The sequence below is a fragment of the Ichthyophthirius multifiliis genome (genome assembly GCF_000220395.1).
Source record: "Ichthyophthirius multifiliis unplaced genomic scaffold scaff_1120509250577, whole genome shotgun sequence".
Lineage (NCBI taxonomy): Eukaryota > Ciliophora > Oligohymenophorea > Hymenostomatida > Ichthyophthirius > Ichthyophthirius multifiliis.
The window spans coordinates 468-19,885 of NW_004086622.1; the positions used below are offsets into that span (position 1 = coordinate 468).

The 19,418-nt window shown below is 15.0% G+C and overlaps 1 protein-coding gene across 1 annotated transcript, besides 34 other annotated features; it reads right to left on the reverse strand. All coding sequences in view use genetic code 6, as the record gives it.

Moving 5' to 3' along the window:
* Positions 1-601: 601 nt before the first annotated feature.
* Positions 602-1,782, reverse strand: IMG5_082530 (protein phosphatase, putative; the record flags this gene model as incomplete). Its single annotated transcript, XM_004036390.1, has 4 exons — positions 602-734; positions 793-982; positions 1,046-1,499; positions 1,633-1,782. 4 exons carry the CDS (start codon positions 1,780-1,782, stop codon positions 602-604), a joined length of 927 nt encoding a protein of 308 aa, XP_004036438.1.
* Positions 1,783-1,980: 198 nt separating this feature from the next.
* Positions 1,981-2,012: a microsatellite.
* Positions 2,013-3,272: 1,260 nt separating this feature from the next.
* Positions 3,273-3,329: a microsatellite.
* A 359-nt stretch (positions 3,330-3,688) lies between these two features.
* Positions 3,689-3,748: a microsatellite.
* Positions 3,706-3,763: a microsatellite.
* Positions 3,706-3,777: a microsatellite.
* Positions 3,778-3,853: 76 nt separating this feature from the next.
* Positions 3,854-3,938: a microsatellite.
* Positions 3,939-4,421: 483 nt separating this feature from the next.
* Positions 4,422-4,485: a microsatellite.
* Positions 4,431-4,496: a microsatellite.
* Positions 4,431-4,507: a microsatellite.
* A 988-nt stretch (positions 4,508-5,495) lies between these two features.
* Positions 5,496-5,543: a microsatellite.
* Positions 5,503-5,559: a microsatellite.
* Positions 5,557-5,592: a microsatellite.
* Positions 5,585-5,682: a microsatellite.
* Positions 5,610-5,682: a microsatellite.
* A 1,682-nt stretch (positions 5,683-7,364) lies between these two features.
* Positions 7,365-7,444: a microsatellite.
* Positions 7,414-7,448: a microsatellite.
* Positions 7,436-7,480: a microsatellite.
* A 36-nt stretch (positions 7,481-7,516) lies between these two features.
* Positions 7,517-7,574: a microsatellite.
* Positions 7,575-7,815: 241 nt separating this feature from the next.
* Positions 7,816-7,885: a microsatellite.
* Positions 7,886-8,671: 786 nt separating this feature from the next.
* Positions 8,672-8,740: a microsatellite.
* A 1,223-nt stretch (positions 8,741-9,963) lies between these two features.
* Positions 9,964-10,006: a microsatellite.
* A 370-nt stretch (positions 10,007-10,376) lies between these two features.
* Positions 10,377-10,436: a microsatellite.
* Positions 10,437-13,906: 3,470 nt separating this feature from the next.
* Positions 13,907-13,957: a microsatellite.
* Positions 13,958-15,084: 1,127 nt separating this feature from the next.
* Positions 15,085-15,202: a microsatellite.
* Positions 15,142-15,219: a microsatellite.
* Positions 15,150-15,200: a microsatellite.
* Positions 15,150-15,212: a microsatellite.
* Positions 15,220-15,287: a microsatellite.
* A 797-nt stretch (positions 15,288-16,084) lies between these two features.
* Positions 16,085-16,163: a microsatellite.
* A 398-nt stretch (positions 16,164-16,561) lies between these two features.
* Positions 16,562-16,625: a microsatellite.
* Positions 16,626-16,850: 225 nt separating this feature from the next.
* Positions 16,851-16,896: a microsatellite.
* Positions 16,897-17,812: 916 nt separating this feature from the next.
* Positions 17,813-17,855: a microsatellite.
* Positions 17,856-18,539: 684 nt separating this feature from the next.
* Positions 18,540-18,569: a microsatellite.
* Positions 18,570-19,398: 829 nt separating this feature from the next.
* Positions 19,399-19,418: part of a microsatellite that runs on past the window's edge.

Consider the following 19,418-nt stretch of genomic DNA (forward strand, 5'->3'; position numbering starts at 1 on the left):
TTTCTCTTTTATTTTTATTAATAAAATCATACTAATTATAAAAATTTTTATCTATTACTGTATTAATTTGTAAATATATAGAAATTTTTATATTTTTAATAATTAAAGTTAATAATAAATTTGAAAAACTGTGAAGAAAATAATTTTAATAATTTAATTAAAAATAAAAAGAACCTAAAAATTATATAAAAATATATACAATTTGAATTTGATATGTTTCATTTATTTGAAATTCTATTAGTTTTTTATTATGAAAATATTATAATTTTTTATTTTTTGTCTTTCTAAAGCTTCTCTTTGTAATTATTATAAATTATATAGATTACATAGATATTTTTTTAATGTTATTTCTTTCTTTATAAATTAAAAATTTTATATTATATATAATAAATTTATTTCTAAACTTACAAAATTATAATTTAATTTTTATTTTTTTTCCATAATAATAATATTTATTTATTATTTTTATAATGAATATTTTTTGTTCATATTTCTTTTAAATATAATTTATATTAATTATATAAAAACTATATTTTCAATTTAAAAAAGATTAATTTATAAATATAAAAATATTAATAATAAAAGAAATCATTTTTATATTTCACAAAAAATAATCAGGAATATCTCTTTTAACTGAATTAAATTCTTTTACATCTTAAGGTGCTGCTTCAAAAACTTTATATTATTTTTACAAATTTTCATCTAATTCTAAAATAGCAGCCACATTACCCATTCTAAAATACATATGTATATATATAAAATCATATGTAAAAAAAAAATTAAATGAAATACCTATAACAATAATTAGGAGCTGACCAAATAGTAACTAATTTATCATTAAAAATGGCTTTATACCCGTCCATAACCAATTAATGTGCTCTAAATATAATTTCAATATTATTTTTTTTACAAAAATCATTAACAATACTTTATCCAAATAAATATCCTGCTCCTCTCTAACTTTATGCCCATCCCTAAACATCTATATTTTATTTAATATAAATATATATATTACAAAATTGCTAAATAATAAAATAAAATATACCATCTGGATCTGACCACATCATATCACTCATAATTCCATCATGCGGAATCTCAATTCTTCTTTCAACATTTTAAATATCCTCTAAAACCCTAATTCCTGGGGATAATCCACCATGTACACAGAAATATTTATTGTCAATAACTGCTGCTAAAGGTAGGTAGTCAAAAGCTTCAGTACATGACCTCCAAACATTAATAGAGCCATATTTTCTTAAACATTCATCGTAAAAACCGTAATTTTACGTAATTAATCTGGATTCATGATTTCCTCTTATTAAAATTATTCTTTCTGGATATCTAACTTTTAATGCGAGTAATAAAAGGAATGTTTCTACTGAATTATATCCACGGTCTACATAATCTCCTAAAAATAAATAATTCGTTTAAGGGACTTCTCCGCCGATTTTAAATAGTTCTAAAAGATCCCAAAATTAACCATGTATATCTCCACATATCTTTTATTTATTTATTAGGTTATTTTTAAAAAATGAAATAAAATATAATAAAAATATTTCGCTATTTAATATCATGTTTTTATTTTCAATAATTAATTAATATATTAATATTTTTTAAAAAATAAATAAATACTGAAATTGGTGCTTCTACATATACTAAATTAGGTTCTTCATTTAATATTTATTTGACTTTATTACATAACTCTTTTACTTCTTATTCCTTTAAACGCTCACATTTTTTTAATTGTTCTAATTATTTATCTATATTTGTATTTGATGACATTTTATCTAATTAATTTATTTCTTATTTTTATATATATATTTTTTTTTTATAAAAAATAATATTTATTTAATATATAAGAATTTTTCTATTTAAATATAAATAAATATATATTTTTTAAAAAAGAGCTTTTTTAAAAAAAAATATTTAATAAAGTTAAAATACACTTTAAAATAATTTAGCATTAAATTAAAAAAATAAATATTTTATTAAAATTATATTTTTTAAAATTAATCTTAATTTAAAAATAAATTTTAAATTATTAACAACCAAAAAAAATAAGTATAAAAATAATTTCTTTTAAAAAATATATTAATTAAGTTTATAAAAATAAATTTTTTTAACTTCATAATTTAAAAAAATTAATATAAATTAAATTAAAGGATTTATACTTAATAACAATATTTTTAAAGTATAATATATAAATTTACAATTAAAATGTAAAAATAAAATTAAAGAAAGGAAAAAAGAAAATACTTTATTAAAAATACAAATTTAATTAAGATTTGAATTAAATAATTTTATCTTTTTTTAAAAAATAAAATAAAATTCATATAATATAAATATTTATTAAGTATTAAATTTTAAGTTTATAATTCAAGTTTTATTAAAAAAAAAAAAATCTTCCTTAGAAATTTAATTCATGATTAAATGGCTTTCAAACTTAAAACTATATATAATAATAACCCTTTTTGATAAATTCAAAGTTAATTAAACATATAATAAATTCTTTAAGGATTTAGATATAAATTTTATCCTATAGATTAGATTATTTTTAATTATGGTATAATTGTTTAAAATCTAATATAATTTTTATTTTTTGATTATAAAATAAAAATATTAATTTGGAAGAAATTATTATTAGATATTAAAATATAATTATTAATCTAAAAAAAATTAAATGGATAAATAAATAAACTAAAATTTTAAAGAAATTTAAATTAATTTAAAGTAGCAAAAAAAAATTCTTATATTTTTCATAAATAATATATATTATAATCATCTTAAGTTTATTTAATATATATAATTCGTAAAAAATGTTCTTATTTTTATTTTAATATAAATATTTATTCTAAAAGTAAGTACTTTTCTTAAAAAATATAAAATAAAGACAATTTTTAATAATTAAAAAAAAGTAATTTAAAAAAAAAATTATGTTTTTATTTTAAATAAATAAAATTAAAAGAAAAATTAAAAAAGGTGATTAAAAAGATTAAATAAAATAATATAAAACTAAGAAAAAAATAAATAAATGTATTTATCATAAGAAAATTAAAATTTATAATAAGAAAATTGATGAGCTTAGTTAAATAATATAAAAATCAGATGAAATAAGACCAAAATAATAATTTTTAAACATAATAGAAAAAAAATTAAAAATAATAAACTTAAAAAATTAAATGATAATATATTTAATTAATTAATAATTTTAAAATAAAAAAATTAATAAAAAGAAGTATATATAAAAAATTTAATTATAGAACACTAAAGATAAATATTTAATTAAATCATAAAAATATTTTATAAAATAATATAAATTATTCAATTAACTTTTCATATAAATATAAATTAAATATTTTATAGAATAATAATATTTCTATGTAATAAAAAAAAGTAATTCAATTCTAATATGTTAAAATAAATAAAAACTAATTTTTTAAAAAGTTCATTTAAGAAATTATTTAAAGTAAAAATTTGAAATATGAAATGATAATATAATAGTTTATATTAAAAGTTATAAAAAAAAGATATAAAGATAATTAAATAAAAATATAATATTAAGTAATTAATGTAAATCAAATAAATATAAAAATCATTTAATAATTTAATAATAATGAAGATAAATGATTTAAGTCAGTGAATAAAAAAAAATTTAAAAAATAATAATAGTCTTTATTATAAAAAGAAAAAATAAATAAAGAAAACATATATAAATATATAAATATATAAATATATAAATATATAAATATATATATAATATATACAAACATATAAATAAAAAAGAAAATAATAGACATATATATAAATCAAAATTTTAATAAATAAATAATTATAATATTGAACATCACTATAAATATATAATTAATTTATTTTATTAAAATAATATTTTTATATTTAATATAATTTTTTTTTATAAAATCATTAATCTTTTTATATTTTTTCAAATACATTTGGATGCTTTAATCTATAAAAATCACTTGGTATATTATAAAGAAAATTATATGAATAATAGTAAACATTTTCAACAAAAGATCTTTTAGGATATATTTTTTTTCTACATTCTTCAAACAATTAATTATTTTTAGAAATCTTATCTCCGGCTTGTAAAACCAGTTTAGATTTGCATTTCGCAATCTCTTTGCATAAAGCTATTGGATTTTCATATTTTTTAAAAGCATTTTCGCTCAAGATAATTTATAAATTTTAGTAAAAATCATCGGCTATTTATTTCCATACCTTTTCGTTTTTAGGCCATTTTTGTTCCAAATCTATTGTATCAACTTAGAAATTTTTTTTTAATGTATATTCACAAAATCTAAGTCCTATTTATTCATTAAATTCAGCTTTTTCTTTTAAAGCTTTTTTTCCATCAAAATAAATAACAACAACTAATATATATAAAATAAAAGAATAAATTAAACATTAAAATAATATATATATATATTAAAAAATATATATATATATATATATATATAAATATATATTTTTATATATATCTATTATAAAACTTATAAAATAATACCTAAAAGACATAAAAAAACTCTAAAAGGCAAAGAATGAATAATAAAACAGAACATAAAAAGACTAAAAATCAAATATTTGGATCTTATTGGATCTTTCCAAATAATAAGATTTTTCATTTTTTCACAAAAATTGGATATCAGTATAATATAAGAATTAATTTAATACACTTTTTTTTTAAGCGAATAATATTTTTAAATTATAGATTCACTTTTTTCATCATTATCATATATTTGCATATTTTAAATATTTATTTTATTAAAACTATTTCGAAAGGATTCAAAAGTTTTCTCATCATCCGTTTAAAATGTAGATTCGTAAAAAAACTCATTTTTTTTTACCAAAAAATAATTCTTTATAAATTCATTTACTTTTCTATTTATATTCTCTTGGAAGTACAAGCAACTCACAGCAATAAACAATGTAATATGAGTAAAAGCATTTTTTACGTCACAAAGAATTATATATATAAAAATTAAAAAATAAATAATTTAACTTAAAAAAGGGTATTTGAAATTATATATAGTTTCTAAATTTTGTAAAAACATTTCTATGTAACCTATTATTCGTTTAAATCGTTAAATACCTAATAAAAAATCTTCCAAAGAATCTAATTTTTAATCTCCTTCTTCATAATTATGTGGATTTTTGGCAAAGATAGCTAGTTTATTAGAATCATTTCTTATATTTAATTTTACAAATTTATTTTTCTTTGGCTCTTATTAAACTTATTAATTACATAAATATATTTATTCTTCTTCGATTTCTAATTCAAGATTCTAAAATTTATTAAAAAAAATAAAAATAAAAAAAAAATACTTTTATTTCGTAACCACAATTCTTACTTATTATGTCAGCATATTAAAATTTAGACCTTCCAACAATAGTTTCTTTCAATTTTTATCTAAGCCATCCATCATTTATTATATTTATAAATTCAAAATATATAATTTCGAAAGGATTGCTTATAGGTCTAAATAAAAAAATAAAATAATATAAATAAAAATAAAAATGAAAATAAAAATTAAAAAAAAAATATATATATATATATATATATATATATATATATATTTTTTTTTTTATTACTATTTATTATTTATAATAAATATATTTTTATTTTTTTATAATTCTTTATTTTATTTTTTAATAAATATTTTTTATATAATAAATACATTGAAAACTCTTATTTAAAAGCAACCCCATTTTATGTATGCATGTGTATAGATGAATTAAATGTAAAATGGTTTGTTTTAATTCTTAGTATAACTGGTTCATTTAATTCTACATTTAATTCTGAACATTTATGAACTTTGTTTTTTATAAATATACAAACAATTATATTTTTGTTTATTTATATATTTACTATAAATAACAATTTTTCCTATTGAAGTAAAAGAATTAGAAGTATCAAATCTAGTTTTTTTACTAATTTCTTATAATTCCTATATTCTTTTTTTAGTTTAATTATTATTTTTATTTTTTATTTCTATCGGTTTATAATCATATTCATGGTACATATTTATTATATTTTAATTTATTTAACTTTATTCAATTTAAATTTAATGAATACATATTAATTTGCTAAAATTACTATCCTAAAAAATATTAATACATTAAATATATATTAAAAATAATACATGTATTTTTTAAAAAAGCAGCATGTCATGTCCTTTAAATTTAACATAATAATCCACAAACTCATTCTTATGATAAAATTTAATCTGCATTTTTTAATCAAAATTACTAATTTTTTCTTCATTTTCCTCATCAGATTATAGTTCTTAAATCTATTAAGAAAAATTACTATTCTTATGCACATTTATTTACTAAGAAGATGTTAATTCTTATTACTCACTATATTTTATGCTTTTCTAATCGAAATCAATATTGGAACAACTTATAGAATTTTATTTACTTTAAAAAGTTTATTTAATTGTTTCTACTTTAGTAGTTAGCATACAACTAGAAGAAGTTTGAATATTTTATTCACTATTTATTGAAATATTATCCTCATCTTTTATTTTATTATTAAAAATAGAATTTATGTCTTCTTAAGATACCATTAATTATTAAGATTCTTCAGCCTATAATTAACTTAATCTTTAGATTCTTTATTTTCCCTTCTTAAGTACTAATATTTTTTTATTTTTTTGTAAAATATATTTAATTTTTACAATTTTAAACTAAAAATACAAATAATGATTTTATAAACTCATTCCTTTTTTCAGGGTACATTTCGGCGTATTTTAAAATTGAATTTAATACATCTTAAAAGGCTTTCATTCTAGTTTAACTTTTATGAAAAACTTATACTTTAGATGGAAGTTCAGGAAATTTAAAATTATTGTATTTCATATGAAGCTATATTATTTATATATATATAAATGTTTATTTTGTGTATGTTTCTGTTTTATTTATTTACCACTTTATAAAGTGCTTCAAATTCATTAAATCTCTTATAAAATATATATTATTATGTATCCGATAAATTCACTTCTATAGGATAATAAGTCTTAATTTATAAATGAATAAATATTAATTTTTATCAAAAAAATAAAAAAATTAATATATAATGCAATAATATCAAAATTAAAAAAATAAATAGTAAACATTATGTTAATATATATATATATATATTTACTTATATTAAATTTCTTTTTTTACCACTGATGAAAGAAGTTAACTTTCAGGGTTTTTTACTACTATTTATATTTATGAAGGCTGTGTTTGTAAAGCTAATGCAATTATTTCTTGAATATTAATATCTTAATTATTTTTCATTTTTTTAAAAAATGGCAAAAATTAATTGAAAAAAAAAAATAGATTAAAATAATATAAAATTTTATATATTTAATTTAAATAAATTTATATGTATATTTATTAATTATTTTAATATATTATATATTATATATTATTTATTTTATATTTTTTTTTTATTTTATTTCCTTATTTTTTTTTTTCAAATAATATTATATTTATTAAAAACAAAAAATACAAAAAAACATTTATATATATAAAATAAAAAAACGTATTCTATATTATAACATATAAAATGAACAAACAAATATTTATATAAAATTCATATGAAAGTCAAACAAGTAGTACAGACGGTCGAAGAAGTTAATAAATATTTTCATTTAATCCAAACTAAGAATAATTTTAAAGAAATACTATTTAAGACAAAAGAGACATTGACAGTATTATAAAGCACTATAATAATTCCAATAATATTAGTAATTTTTTATAAAAATAAAATAAAAAAAAAACATTATCATAAAAAATAGTGCCAAATAGATAATTCTAAAGTAATAATATTTAAAGCAATAATTTCTAAAGTAACAATTATAATAGTAATAATTTCTAATAAATACTCGAAGAAGATGAATCAGCATTATAAAGTGGCAATATTGGATTTTCCTAATAATCATATGTTCCTAAAAAAAATCCTTTCTTATAAAGCGGATTATCAATAAATCAAAGTGATGTTTAACAAAGTACAAATAGCCAAAATAGCAATAAATTTCATAAATTTGATAACTTAAATATAGATTAAATATCCAAAAGTAACTAAAAGCAAGAATAAAGGAATAAGCGTTTAACTTTTGGACAAAACTAAAATAATTAAAATATAATATCATAATAGTCAAATAACAATAATAACATATTTAATAGTGATGATGATGATTTAACAAATTAAGATTTTTAATAATAAAGAGTAAATTATATGCATGCTGAAATAAGTGTAATGTAAGATTAAGTATATAAATTGTTAAATAATTATTAAAAATAAGTCTAGAATTCCCAAAATAAAGATAAGCTAAAATAATAAGTCAAGAAAGACACTGAACTGCTTTCTTAAGAATATGCTAATATTATTAATAAATTTTAAGATTTGAGCTAAAATGATATATCTTTAGTTTCATATTCAAAAACTAATTAAAGCAATAGTCCAGTAAATACATCTTTTTTTAAAGGAAATACAAAAAAAGAGTAAGAAATTAATATAATGATGAATTTAGTTGAAGAATTTCTTATAAAATTTGATAAAGAAATTAAAAATAATTCAAAATAATAAATAAAATAAGAAAATAGCAATAAAAAAGAATAAAATACTTAATAAAAAGATATTATAAATAATTAAATTAGTTAAAATAATAATACTAATAATAATAATAATAATAATAATAATAATAATATTAATAATAATAATAATATATAAAGATAAACAATTTAGCATAATTTATAACAATAATTATAATAAAATAATAATTTAAATTCTATAAATACATTTAATAAAAATAATACACAAAATTCTGTTTTTAGTCAAAGTTAATAATAGTAAGATGAACAAAAAAAAATTGACTTTCTTATGAAAATGCATAAAAAAGACCATAACGATAATCCATTTTTTAATATTAATGCTTCTAATATAAATATATCAAATGCGTAATAAAATATTAATACATCAAATATATAATAAAATGTATTTACATCTACTATTTAATAAAATACAAACGTTAAATAAAGTCATAATATATAAAATAATGATTTAGAATCAAATGAAAATCAACTTTTATATTGTACTGGATGTGACTAATATTTTAAATAACATTTATATTTCGATCATGTCTAAAAATGTAATTAATAATTTGAAGTTTCAGTTAATAAATCTACAATAAATGACACATTTTATGGACTAGATTAATCTTTTTCTCTAATAAATAAATTGGATGAAAAAATATAAAAAATCATCAAAAACTTTGAAGAAACTCTTGCCTTATAAACTCTTCCTTAAACCAAATAAATTCTTAAAAACACTATAAAAGGTTTAAAGGAAGTTCTAGTTAGTTAAAACTAAAATACAATAAAAAAAGTTATAAGAAATTTAGAAAATACATCAATAAATTCCCAAAACTAAGTTTCTTCACATAAGCTTTATTTATATTTGAAAACTGTAACAAATGTACTGAAAGAAAAGGAAATTGCGCTTGAATAATCTGCAATTTTAAAGGATATTAGCATAATTTGTACTAAGGAAGAATAGAAATTTAATAACTTTTACAGTAATAATATTTAGCCTCCTCCATAAATCTAATTTTAAGCTGATTTAGATTTAAAAGGAAAATTTTATGATTTGGCAAGTTCTTTGAAAAAATAATTGTCGGATTATCATTATGGAAATTCTTTACTTATTTCCGAACTCTATGAAGAGGCTAAAAATTTATCATAAGATTAATGGCTAGGATTTTTAAAAAGAAAGTTTAATTGTTGAATTTTTATTTTATTTTATTTAAATAATTTTTCGTTATTAAATTTTTTTTTTTTTTAATTTCTTAAATTTTTTTTTTTTATTTATTATTTATATGTTGTTTTTATTTTTAAATTATTTCTTTAAATATGATCATTTTTAGATAAACTTAAATATATTATTATATAAAAAATATATTTTATTGTATTATAATATATTATAATATTATAATATTTTTTTTTTTTAATAATAAAAAAATATTAGACAAATAAAATAAAAAATATTTATATATAAAAATAAAGAAAGATATACATATTTTTTATATATATTTACAAATACTTTTATAAATATGGATTAAAATATTAAAAATAGTTTTTTTAAATAGAAATTAATTAAATTTTTATAAAATGGATTTGATTATTAGCCATTTATAGGACATATAAATACAGAAAAAGTTACTTAAAATTAATAAAAAAATCCTATAAATAGATAAGACTAAAAGTTTCAGCCATTTGAAATTGAAAGAACATAATTAGGTTAACTTGTATTTAAAAAAAAATCAAAAATATTAAAAAATACGCTTTTTCTGATTAAAAACTACAAAAATAATTATCTAATAAAAAATAATTAAGTTCCGAATTATATATTCCAAAAAATATATTAAGTTTAAAAATAAATTCTTGTGTTTAATCATCTCCTCGCTGTAAATTATTAGAGAAAAACGGTAATTATTTTTTCGAAAAAGGAGGAATGCTAAAACTAGACAACAAATCAGTAAGAAATTCACACAGTATTCTAACAAACAGAAATACTAATTTATTTTAAATGGATAAATTAAAAAATGATAGTCTATAATATATTGATAATTTTTCGAATTTTCCGAATAAAATAAATAAATTTAAGAATAATGAAAGTCCCACTTTTTTATATTCAAATTTAAAATCTCGAATTTCACTATAAGAAATTATTGAAAGCAATCAAAATTATTTGAAATAAACTAAAAGTTAATAAAAAAATACAAAAAAAGATTAAATTACAAAATATTAAATAAATTTACCTATTAATAAAAATATAAAAAATGAAAAAGAAAGCCAATTTAAATAAAACACAAAATAATATAAAATCAATAAATAAGAAATAAATATATCTAAATAAAAAATGAAAAAAAATACCAATAATGCGAAAATTCTTGTTAAAAATAATAATATTACATATGCACACCCTGATATATGTACATATTAAATAAATTATTCATAAGTTTAAAAACATATTTAAACTAAATAATTATTTCCTCCGAAAAAAAATGAAAGCTAATAAATTTATAAAGAAAAAAATGATTTTCCTTAGAAAAAAGAAGATTTTAAATTTATTAAAAATAAATTAAATAGCAATTTTAATGAAATAAATAGCCCAGAAGAAAAAAAAGAATTAGGGTTTGAGAAAATGCTACATAATATTGAAAAAGAAATTAACAGTAAACTTTTTTTTATTTTATTATTTATATAAAATTTTATAAAATAAAAAAGAATAAGTAAATATTTAAATTGCAAAAAGCAAAGGAAAATTATTACATCCAGAAGAAATCGATTAAATTGATAAACACATAGATTATAATGAGATAGCTAAAGATAGTTAATTATTTAAAAAAAATTATAATGTAATGAAAGATAAACTTATAAAACTTAGAAATAATGTAAAGAAAGCGGTTTTTTGAATAACTATATATTTTATTTTATTATATATAGTAAGTTTATTTTTTTATATTTATGTTTAAATGAGAATTAATATATAACTTTTATTAAATTAATTATATCGTATTTTTATACATTAATTTTATTTATGGATCTAATAAATAAATATTAATTTTTAAAAGTCAAATATATATTCTATCTAATACATATAAAATATGAGTTCTTAACACAAAAAAAACATAAAAATTAAATTAATTTATAAACTATTACTAGCTTTTATAATCGAATCGTAAAATTAAAAATAAATACTTATATATTAATATGTTTTTTTCAATAATATATAGAATTAATAACTAATTGTTTTCTTAAATTAATTTAATCTTAAAATAAAATAACATTTAAATTAAATAATTTGTTCTGTTAAATAATAGAGAATCAGAATATATAGAACAAAATAATATTTTTGTTTTATAAAAAATATCTAATATTCTTTTAAAATAAGTCTTTAAAATATAAAAAATTATAATTTTTATTAATAATTAAAAGACTTAATAAATAAAATTTTAAACTTAAATCTTAAAATAATATTAATATTTAAATTGAAATTAATAAAGTGGTTATTATATATTTTTTAATAATAAAATTTTTATTCTATTCAAATTATAAATATAAAAATTATATACTTGTTATAATTTTTTATAAATAGAGCAGATTAAAAATAAGAAACACAAAAAAACTAATTTTTATATAAAAGAATATAAACAAAAAATGATAAACGATTTTACCTAAAAAAGCTAGTTTTCTAAAGAAACGACAAATACGAATAATACAAATAGTACTAATAACATATAATCTACTTAATAACCACACGTAAAATCTATTTCAGAAATTCCAATACATAAACATTATGAAGAATTATTGAATAGACAAATAGATATTAAATCAAATTTTGACTGTTTAGTATATATTATTATTATTTTTTAAAAAATATATCTTAAAATCTTTATTATAAAAAAAAAAAATATAGATAGTAATATAATTACTAAAATAAAAATTTAAATCAAAAAAAGAAATGCAAATATTATAAAATGCCTTCGGAAATTTGAAATTTTTTTATGAAGCCTACCAAAACCTCCCTTAAAAATAGTATAATTTATTATTATCAGAAATATAGATCATTTAATTTTAAAAATACTAGAAAATTTTCGAATATGGTAAAAAGAAATATACTAATATATTTTTTTAAATATAAAACAAACAAATATATTTATAGGTGATTTAGGTTATACATATTATATAATTTTAAAAGGCTCGGTATTAGTATAAATCCCAAATAAGCATTTCTAAAAATATGAACAAGCAAAATAATTAAATTATTCCAAAAACATTTCTTTTTAAAAAGATTTGAATCTATAATCTTCTTCAAGTAGTTCAGACGAATGTATATCTTCTAACCCTCCTTCCTGCCCTCTTGTAAAAAAATCAGATTTGAAGTAATTTTTATAATTGGTAAATTAAGCTAAATCTTCTGGGAGTAGTATTATGCTATAAAATTAATAAAAAAATTCAATAATTCATCGAATTAGTTTAATGATATCCCCTCAAGAAAAAAAGCAAGATAAAAAAAACCTTATAATGACAAATAATATTATACAAGAAGAAGTATCTCCTCCTTAAGAAAATACTAAAGAAATAATAAAGTTAATGTTTCCCCAATTCGATATTGTTCGAGAATTATTAGTAGGCGATTCTTTTGGAGAAATTGCCCTTATAAATAATGCTAGAAGAACCGCGAGTATAATTTGTAAAGAAGATACCTTATTAGCAGTTTTAAGTAAATAAAGTTACGATAAAATTTTAGCTTAATTTCATTAGGTTTAATAAGAAAAAAACCTAGATTTTTTAAGGAGTTGCACTATTTTTAATGGTCTAACTAATAGTAAATTAGACGCGATTTTTCGAATTTTGCAAAAATAAGAATTTTAAAAAAATTAAATTATTTATTAAGAAGGAGATAAAGCTAATTATGTTTATTTAATTTTGGAAGGAGAAATTTAAATTTCTTAATAGTTTGCAAATGATAATAATATTTAAAATTAATAATTATAAGGAGATGAAGACAATAATAAAGAATTCGACTTTACCTAAATAATGCAAAAATACAATATAAAGTAAAAATAAATGGTTTCAAAAAGGATAAAAATAGGCATTTTGGGCAAATCTAATTATTTTGGTTAAGAAGAAATTATATCGAATACTTATAGATATTATTAGGCTTAATGTATTTCTTAAAAAGCGGTTTTATATGCATTACATTATAATGAGTTTAAAGGATTAATTAAAATGAATAATGTATATAACGATAATATTAGATAAGAATTATAATAGAAGGTATATTGGAGAATAAACTAATTGGAAAAAAGTTTAAAAACAGAAAATTAGATTTAAATAAATAAATAATAAATAATTAATTAAAAATAAATAAATTTAAAATAAAAAAGTGTATGTGAATTAATCACAAATGAATAAAAAGTAAAATAAATTTAGAAAGCCATAAAATAAAAAAATTTGCTATTAAAATTACATAAACAAAAGGAAAATTCATCAAATATTTTTAATATTAAATAACTTTTTTAAGAATTTTTTAAAAATAAAAAATAACAAAGTTAAAATAATATAATTAGTAATAATTAAAAGTAATAAAAAAATATGAGATCCACTTCTTTATAATAAAAAAAAATGCAATAATTATTATAAATAAAAGAATAATTGGAAATATAACAAAATAAATCTTAAAAAAAGCATAATAAAAATAAAAGTAATGATTTAAATAATAATAATAAAAATAATAATAATTAAAATAATTCTAGTTTTTGTTTTTATTCTCTTAATTAATTCACTAAATCAGAAATTAATTATAGAGAATAAATTCATGTAAAAAGAATATAGAGTGCTAATAATAAAATATAGCAAAGTCATTCTATTAATTAAAAGAACAATTCTATTAATAGATTTAAAAATTTTAATAGTTTATTAATCGGTTAATAATAAGTTTTCTAACATTAGAAATAATAAAATAATTAAAAAACAATTATTTTTAAAGAAAAAAATCAAATAAAAAATTAATAAGAATACATTCATTTAAAAAATGAATAAATGAAATTATTTGTTACTTAAAATAAATCTTCGTAATAAATATAATAATAATAATTATTATCTAAATATTTTTCATAAGATTTTTCAAATAATTTTTCAGTTGATAATTAAATTTTATAAAAACAATAATTGATTTTTAATGTAAATAAATCAAAAATCTAATATTCTTTGAGAAAGTCTTAATATTCTTAAAATAGTATTAATAATATAGATGAGAATTCAAATAAAAGTCTAAATATACATATGAACTTACTTAGAAATTCAAAAAGAAAAATGAATGTTTTCGATATTTTTTTTAATAATTAAAAATTAAAGAAAAAATCTTCTTCAAATATTGTAAAAAATAATTAAATTATTTATTTTAAATGAAATATTTATACAAAATTATATAATAATACATGTTTATATAAATTATAATAATAAAAAAGAATATTTTTTTTTTAAAAAAATTAATTTAAAAAGATATTTTATTAAAATATATTTATATAGATTTGTATATTTATTATAAATTAAAATATTTATAAAATTTAATTTATATATTAATATATATTTATATATTTATATATATATATATATATATATATTTTATTTATATTTTATTTAAAATAATTTTAAAAATTAAATAAATCCTTTTATAAAAATTAAAAAGATACAAATTATAAATAATTAAAAATTTTCTATATCATAATAAATATATTATATTATATTCAAAATTATAATTAAGGATATAAATATATATTAATTTTTATAAATATAAATAAAATCAATTATTTTAATTTAAGGCATATTATTTTTTAAATTTATCAATTTGTTTTATTAATAAATCATCATTATAATTTGTTAAATTTTTATTTTCATCATTTTCTAATAAGTTAATCATTGATTTTTTTTCTATTATTTATATTTTTTACTCCATATCTTTAATAACCTTAACATATAATTCTAATTAATTTTAATAATCTTATATTTATTCTTCATATTATTTTATGTTTTCCTTAAGTAAACTATTTTCTTTATCTACTTTGCTTCCCATTTCATGTATTTTTGTATTATCTCTTAGTAAATTAACTTTTTCTCTATTTAAAATAGCAATATTATTATTCAATTCTTAAATTTCATTTACAAATTCTTATTCTTTTTATTATAAATCTTTAATAATAATCTCCAATTAATTAATTTCATTGACATAATTTTGATGATTAACTTCAAATTGTTAATGAATTCTAAAATTTTCTTTTTTTAAACGTTCATTTTCTTATCCTAATTCTAATTTATCAGCAGTTAACTATTAAATTTTTAAATTAAATAAAATAATAATAAAAAATATATACTTTATGTAATAATTCAGGTTTTATTTATTAATTTTCTTCGAATTTAAAAAGTAAATTTTAAATTTTATTTTCTAAATTGTTTATTTGATTTTATTTTTCATTTAATTTCTAAAACAATTCTTCTATATTTTCCTTATTATAATATATATAAAATTTAAATATAAATTATAAATATGTATATATATATTTATATATATATTAATATATTATATATATTTACAATAATTAATTATTTTTAAATTTAATTTACATTTATTGTTATTTTTTCTTCATTTAATTAAATAGCTTCTAATGTTAATTCAGTATTTTATTTTTTTACTTTTAAATAAAGTTGATTTAAATCTTCATATTTCTATTTGAATTCTTCTTTTTCTTTTTTAAACTTTTTCACAGTCTCTTTTAATTTTTAGTTACTTCCTTCTTATACCTTATTATTCTATTACATTTATTAGTTTAATATTATATTTTCATTACTTTATTTCATAACTAAAATTTATTAATTTAAATTTTAGATTTGATCATTTAAATTTTTTTAATTTTATTTTAACATATTATTTTAAATATTTAAATCCTTTAAATTATTCATAGAATCTTCCAAATTTTTAATAAACTCATTTTTTTCTTATAATAAATTTATATTTTTTTATTTCTATAATTAAAGTTCATCATTTTTTTATTAAATCTCAATTTAACTTTCTTTCTTTATTTAACTTAACATTTCATCACTTTATGTTTTTAATTATTTTATATATTATTTTAATTCTGTATTTTAAATTTCTAGTTTTTGAACTTAATCTTAATTTTTATTATATATAGCGCTTTTACTATTCAACTATTCGTTTTATTCTTCAATTGTTTGCTTTAATTCATCTACTTCATATTGAAGATCTATATTAATTTACTTTAATTATTATTTATCTTATATTAATTTATTTTTTTCTTTTATTAAAATTTCATTTTATTAATCCAATTGATTGTGAATATTTTAAAATTGTTCATTTTTTTATTAAAAATTTTATTAAAATTATATTATTAATTATTCAGTTTATTACATAAATTATTTAAGTTAAAATTATTATTCATCTTTTTATAAATTAATTTTTAAATCAATTTTTTTTTTAAAAAAAAAACTCCTTTTAACTTAAGAATTTTTCTTTATTTTTTTAATATTTATTCTTATACATCTTTTTTTTTATTTCTCCTTTAATTTTTTAAAAAGCTTTCATTTAATTTTTCCCAAGAAAATAAAAACTCATCTTTTTTTTGTAATTTTTAACAATTCTTTATTTTTTCAAAACTAATATTCTTTTTTTACTTAAAAACTAACTTAAGTATATAGCATCCTTATTAAATATTCTAATTAATGAGTTTCAATTTATATTAATTTTAAATTTCTATATTTCCATAATATTACAAATTATAAAATTTTAAATTATTAAAAAAATACATTTTATTACTATTTAATTTATATTAAATAATTTTATTTAAATTATTTAATGAAATAAACATACAATTAGTTAATTTAGAACTTAAATATTACTTTTTTTATTATTTTATAAGACCAAATTAATTAATTTTTAACAAAACTTTAAATAGCCTTTATTTATTATATTTCTTTAAAATACAATCTAATTTATAAAGACTATATTATATTTTCAATAAATAAGTTGTATTCTGTACTTATGAATATTGTTAAATACATTAATTAAATTCTTAGTTTTATTATTAAATACATTAATTATATTTCCTTACAACTATTTGGAACGAAATTCTATTAAAAGCATCATTTTTTTTTTAAATAATATTATAATTTAATAATTAACTAAATATTTTTAATTTGCTTTTAAAATTTAAATTATAATTTTTTAATTTTCTAAAAGCTAATTGTTAATTTTTAAACTAAATGTTTTTTATTTTTTCCATAAAAACCAAACATTTAAATGAGATAGCCTTTAAATAAATCACATTTAATACATATTTTTAAAAGTATTTCCTTAACATTATATAATATTTTTTTTAGAATAAAATCCATATTTTTTAGCATTTTATTTTAGGATTTATTGAAAATAATTCAACGCTATTTCTATTTGTACATTCAATAAATGATTAATTATTTATTATATCACTTATTATTTTATCCTTTAAGAATATAAAAAATAAAAAAAAAAAAGTTTTTAAGCAACAAACATATATTAAAATCTATTTTTTTTACTTTAGATTATAATACATATAATAATTTTTTTTAATTATCTATTAATGATATATTTTCATTCTAAAGTTCTTCATTTTAATCAATCTATGATTCTAGAAGATCCGTTAAAACTTTTTTAGTTTTAAAATCTGTAATTTCTTTATTAAGAATTTATAAATTTTCTTTTTGAAAATAACTATTGTTAAACATTAAAATTAATAAAAATTAAAACAAATATAAATATATTTTATAGTAAAAAATCTTTAAAAATTTTGTTTGATTATTTTAATTTAAAAAAAAAAAAAATATATTTTTTTACTTGTAACTATATAATTATTTTAAAAAAAATAAAACATAATCTATAAAGATTAAATATATAAAATATATCACAAAAAAATTAGTATATATATATATATATATAAATATATATACTATTATTAAATTATATTAATTTATATTATAATCTATTATTTGATATCATTATTTATTTTATATTAATAAACTAAAATTATAATTTTATAATTAAACTAAATTAATAATAGGTTTTTTTTAATTATTTTCTTAAATCATAATGACTTATTTTATTTTATGTTTTAATTAATAAATATAATATATATATTTTAATAAAACGCCTTGTAATACAATAAAATAGATTTATTAATAATTTATCAATATTATTTAAAACATAATTATTTAATTAAACAAAACAAATAAATCTAAAAATTTAAATAATAAATTAAATATATTATATAATTTTGTTCTAAAAAGCTAACATAATGAATAATTAAGATAACTAAATTAAGTAATAAACTTAAATTTAAGTATATTAAAAACCTATAATAACATCTAAAATGGCATAAATGCCAATTGAAGAAATTTTTTAATGTTTAGTATATAATAATATTGATTTTAGAAATATCAGATATACAAAACTGGATGACAAATTTAAATTAAAAATCTAAAAATATTTAGACAACACGACTATAATAGAAAATTAAGTAAAAGAAATCATGTAAAATCACTAATGTGAATGTCAAAATTAACTACAAATTTAACTTATAAATAAATTTTATTAATTAAGAAATAGAGATTCTAACGAAATAAATTAAAGGTAAATTTTAAAAATAAAAAAAAAAAAAAATATTTAAATAAAAAAGATTTAACAAAATGTTAGAAAAAATAAAATCTAGTCATACAATTGAAATAAATAATTTGGTTTCAAAATTTAAAGGAATGATAAAAGTAAAAAAAGATTAAAATTATATATTAATAATATATTT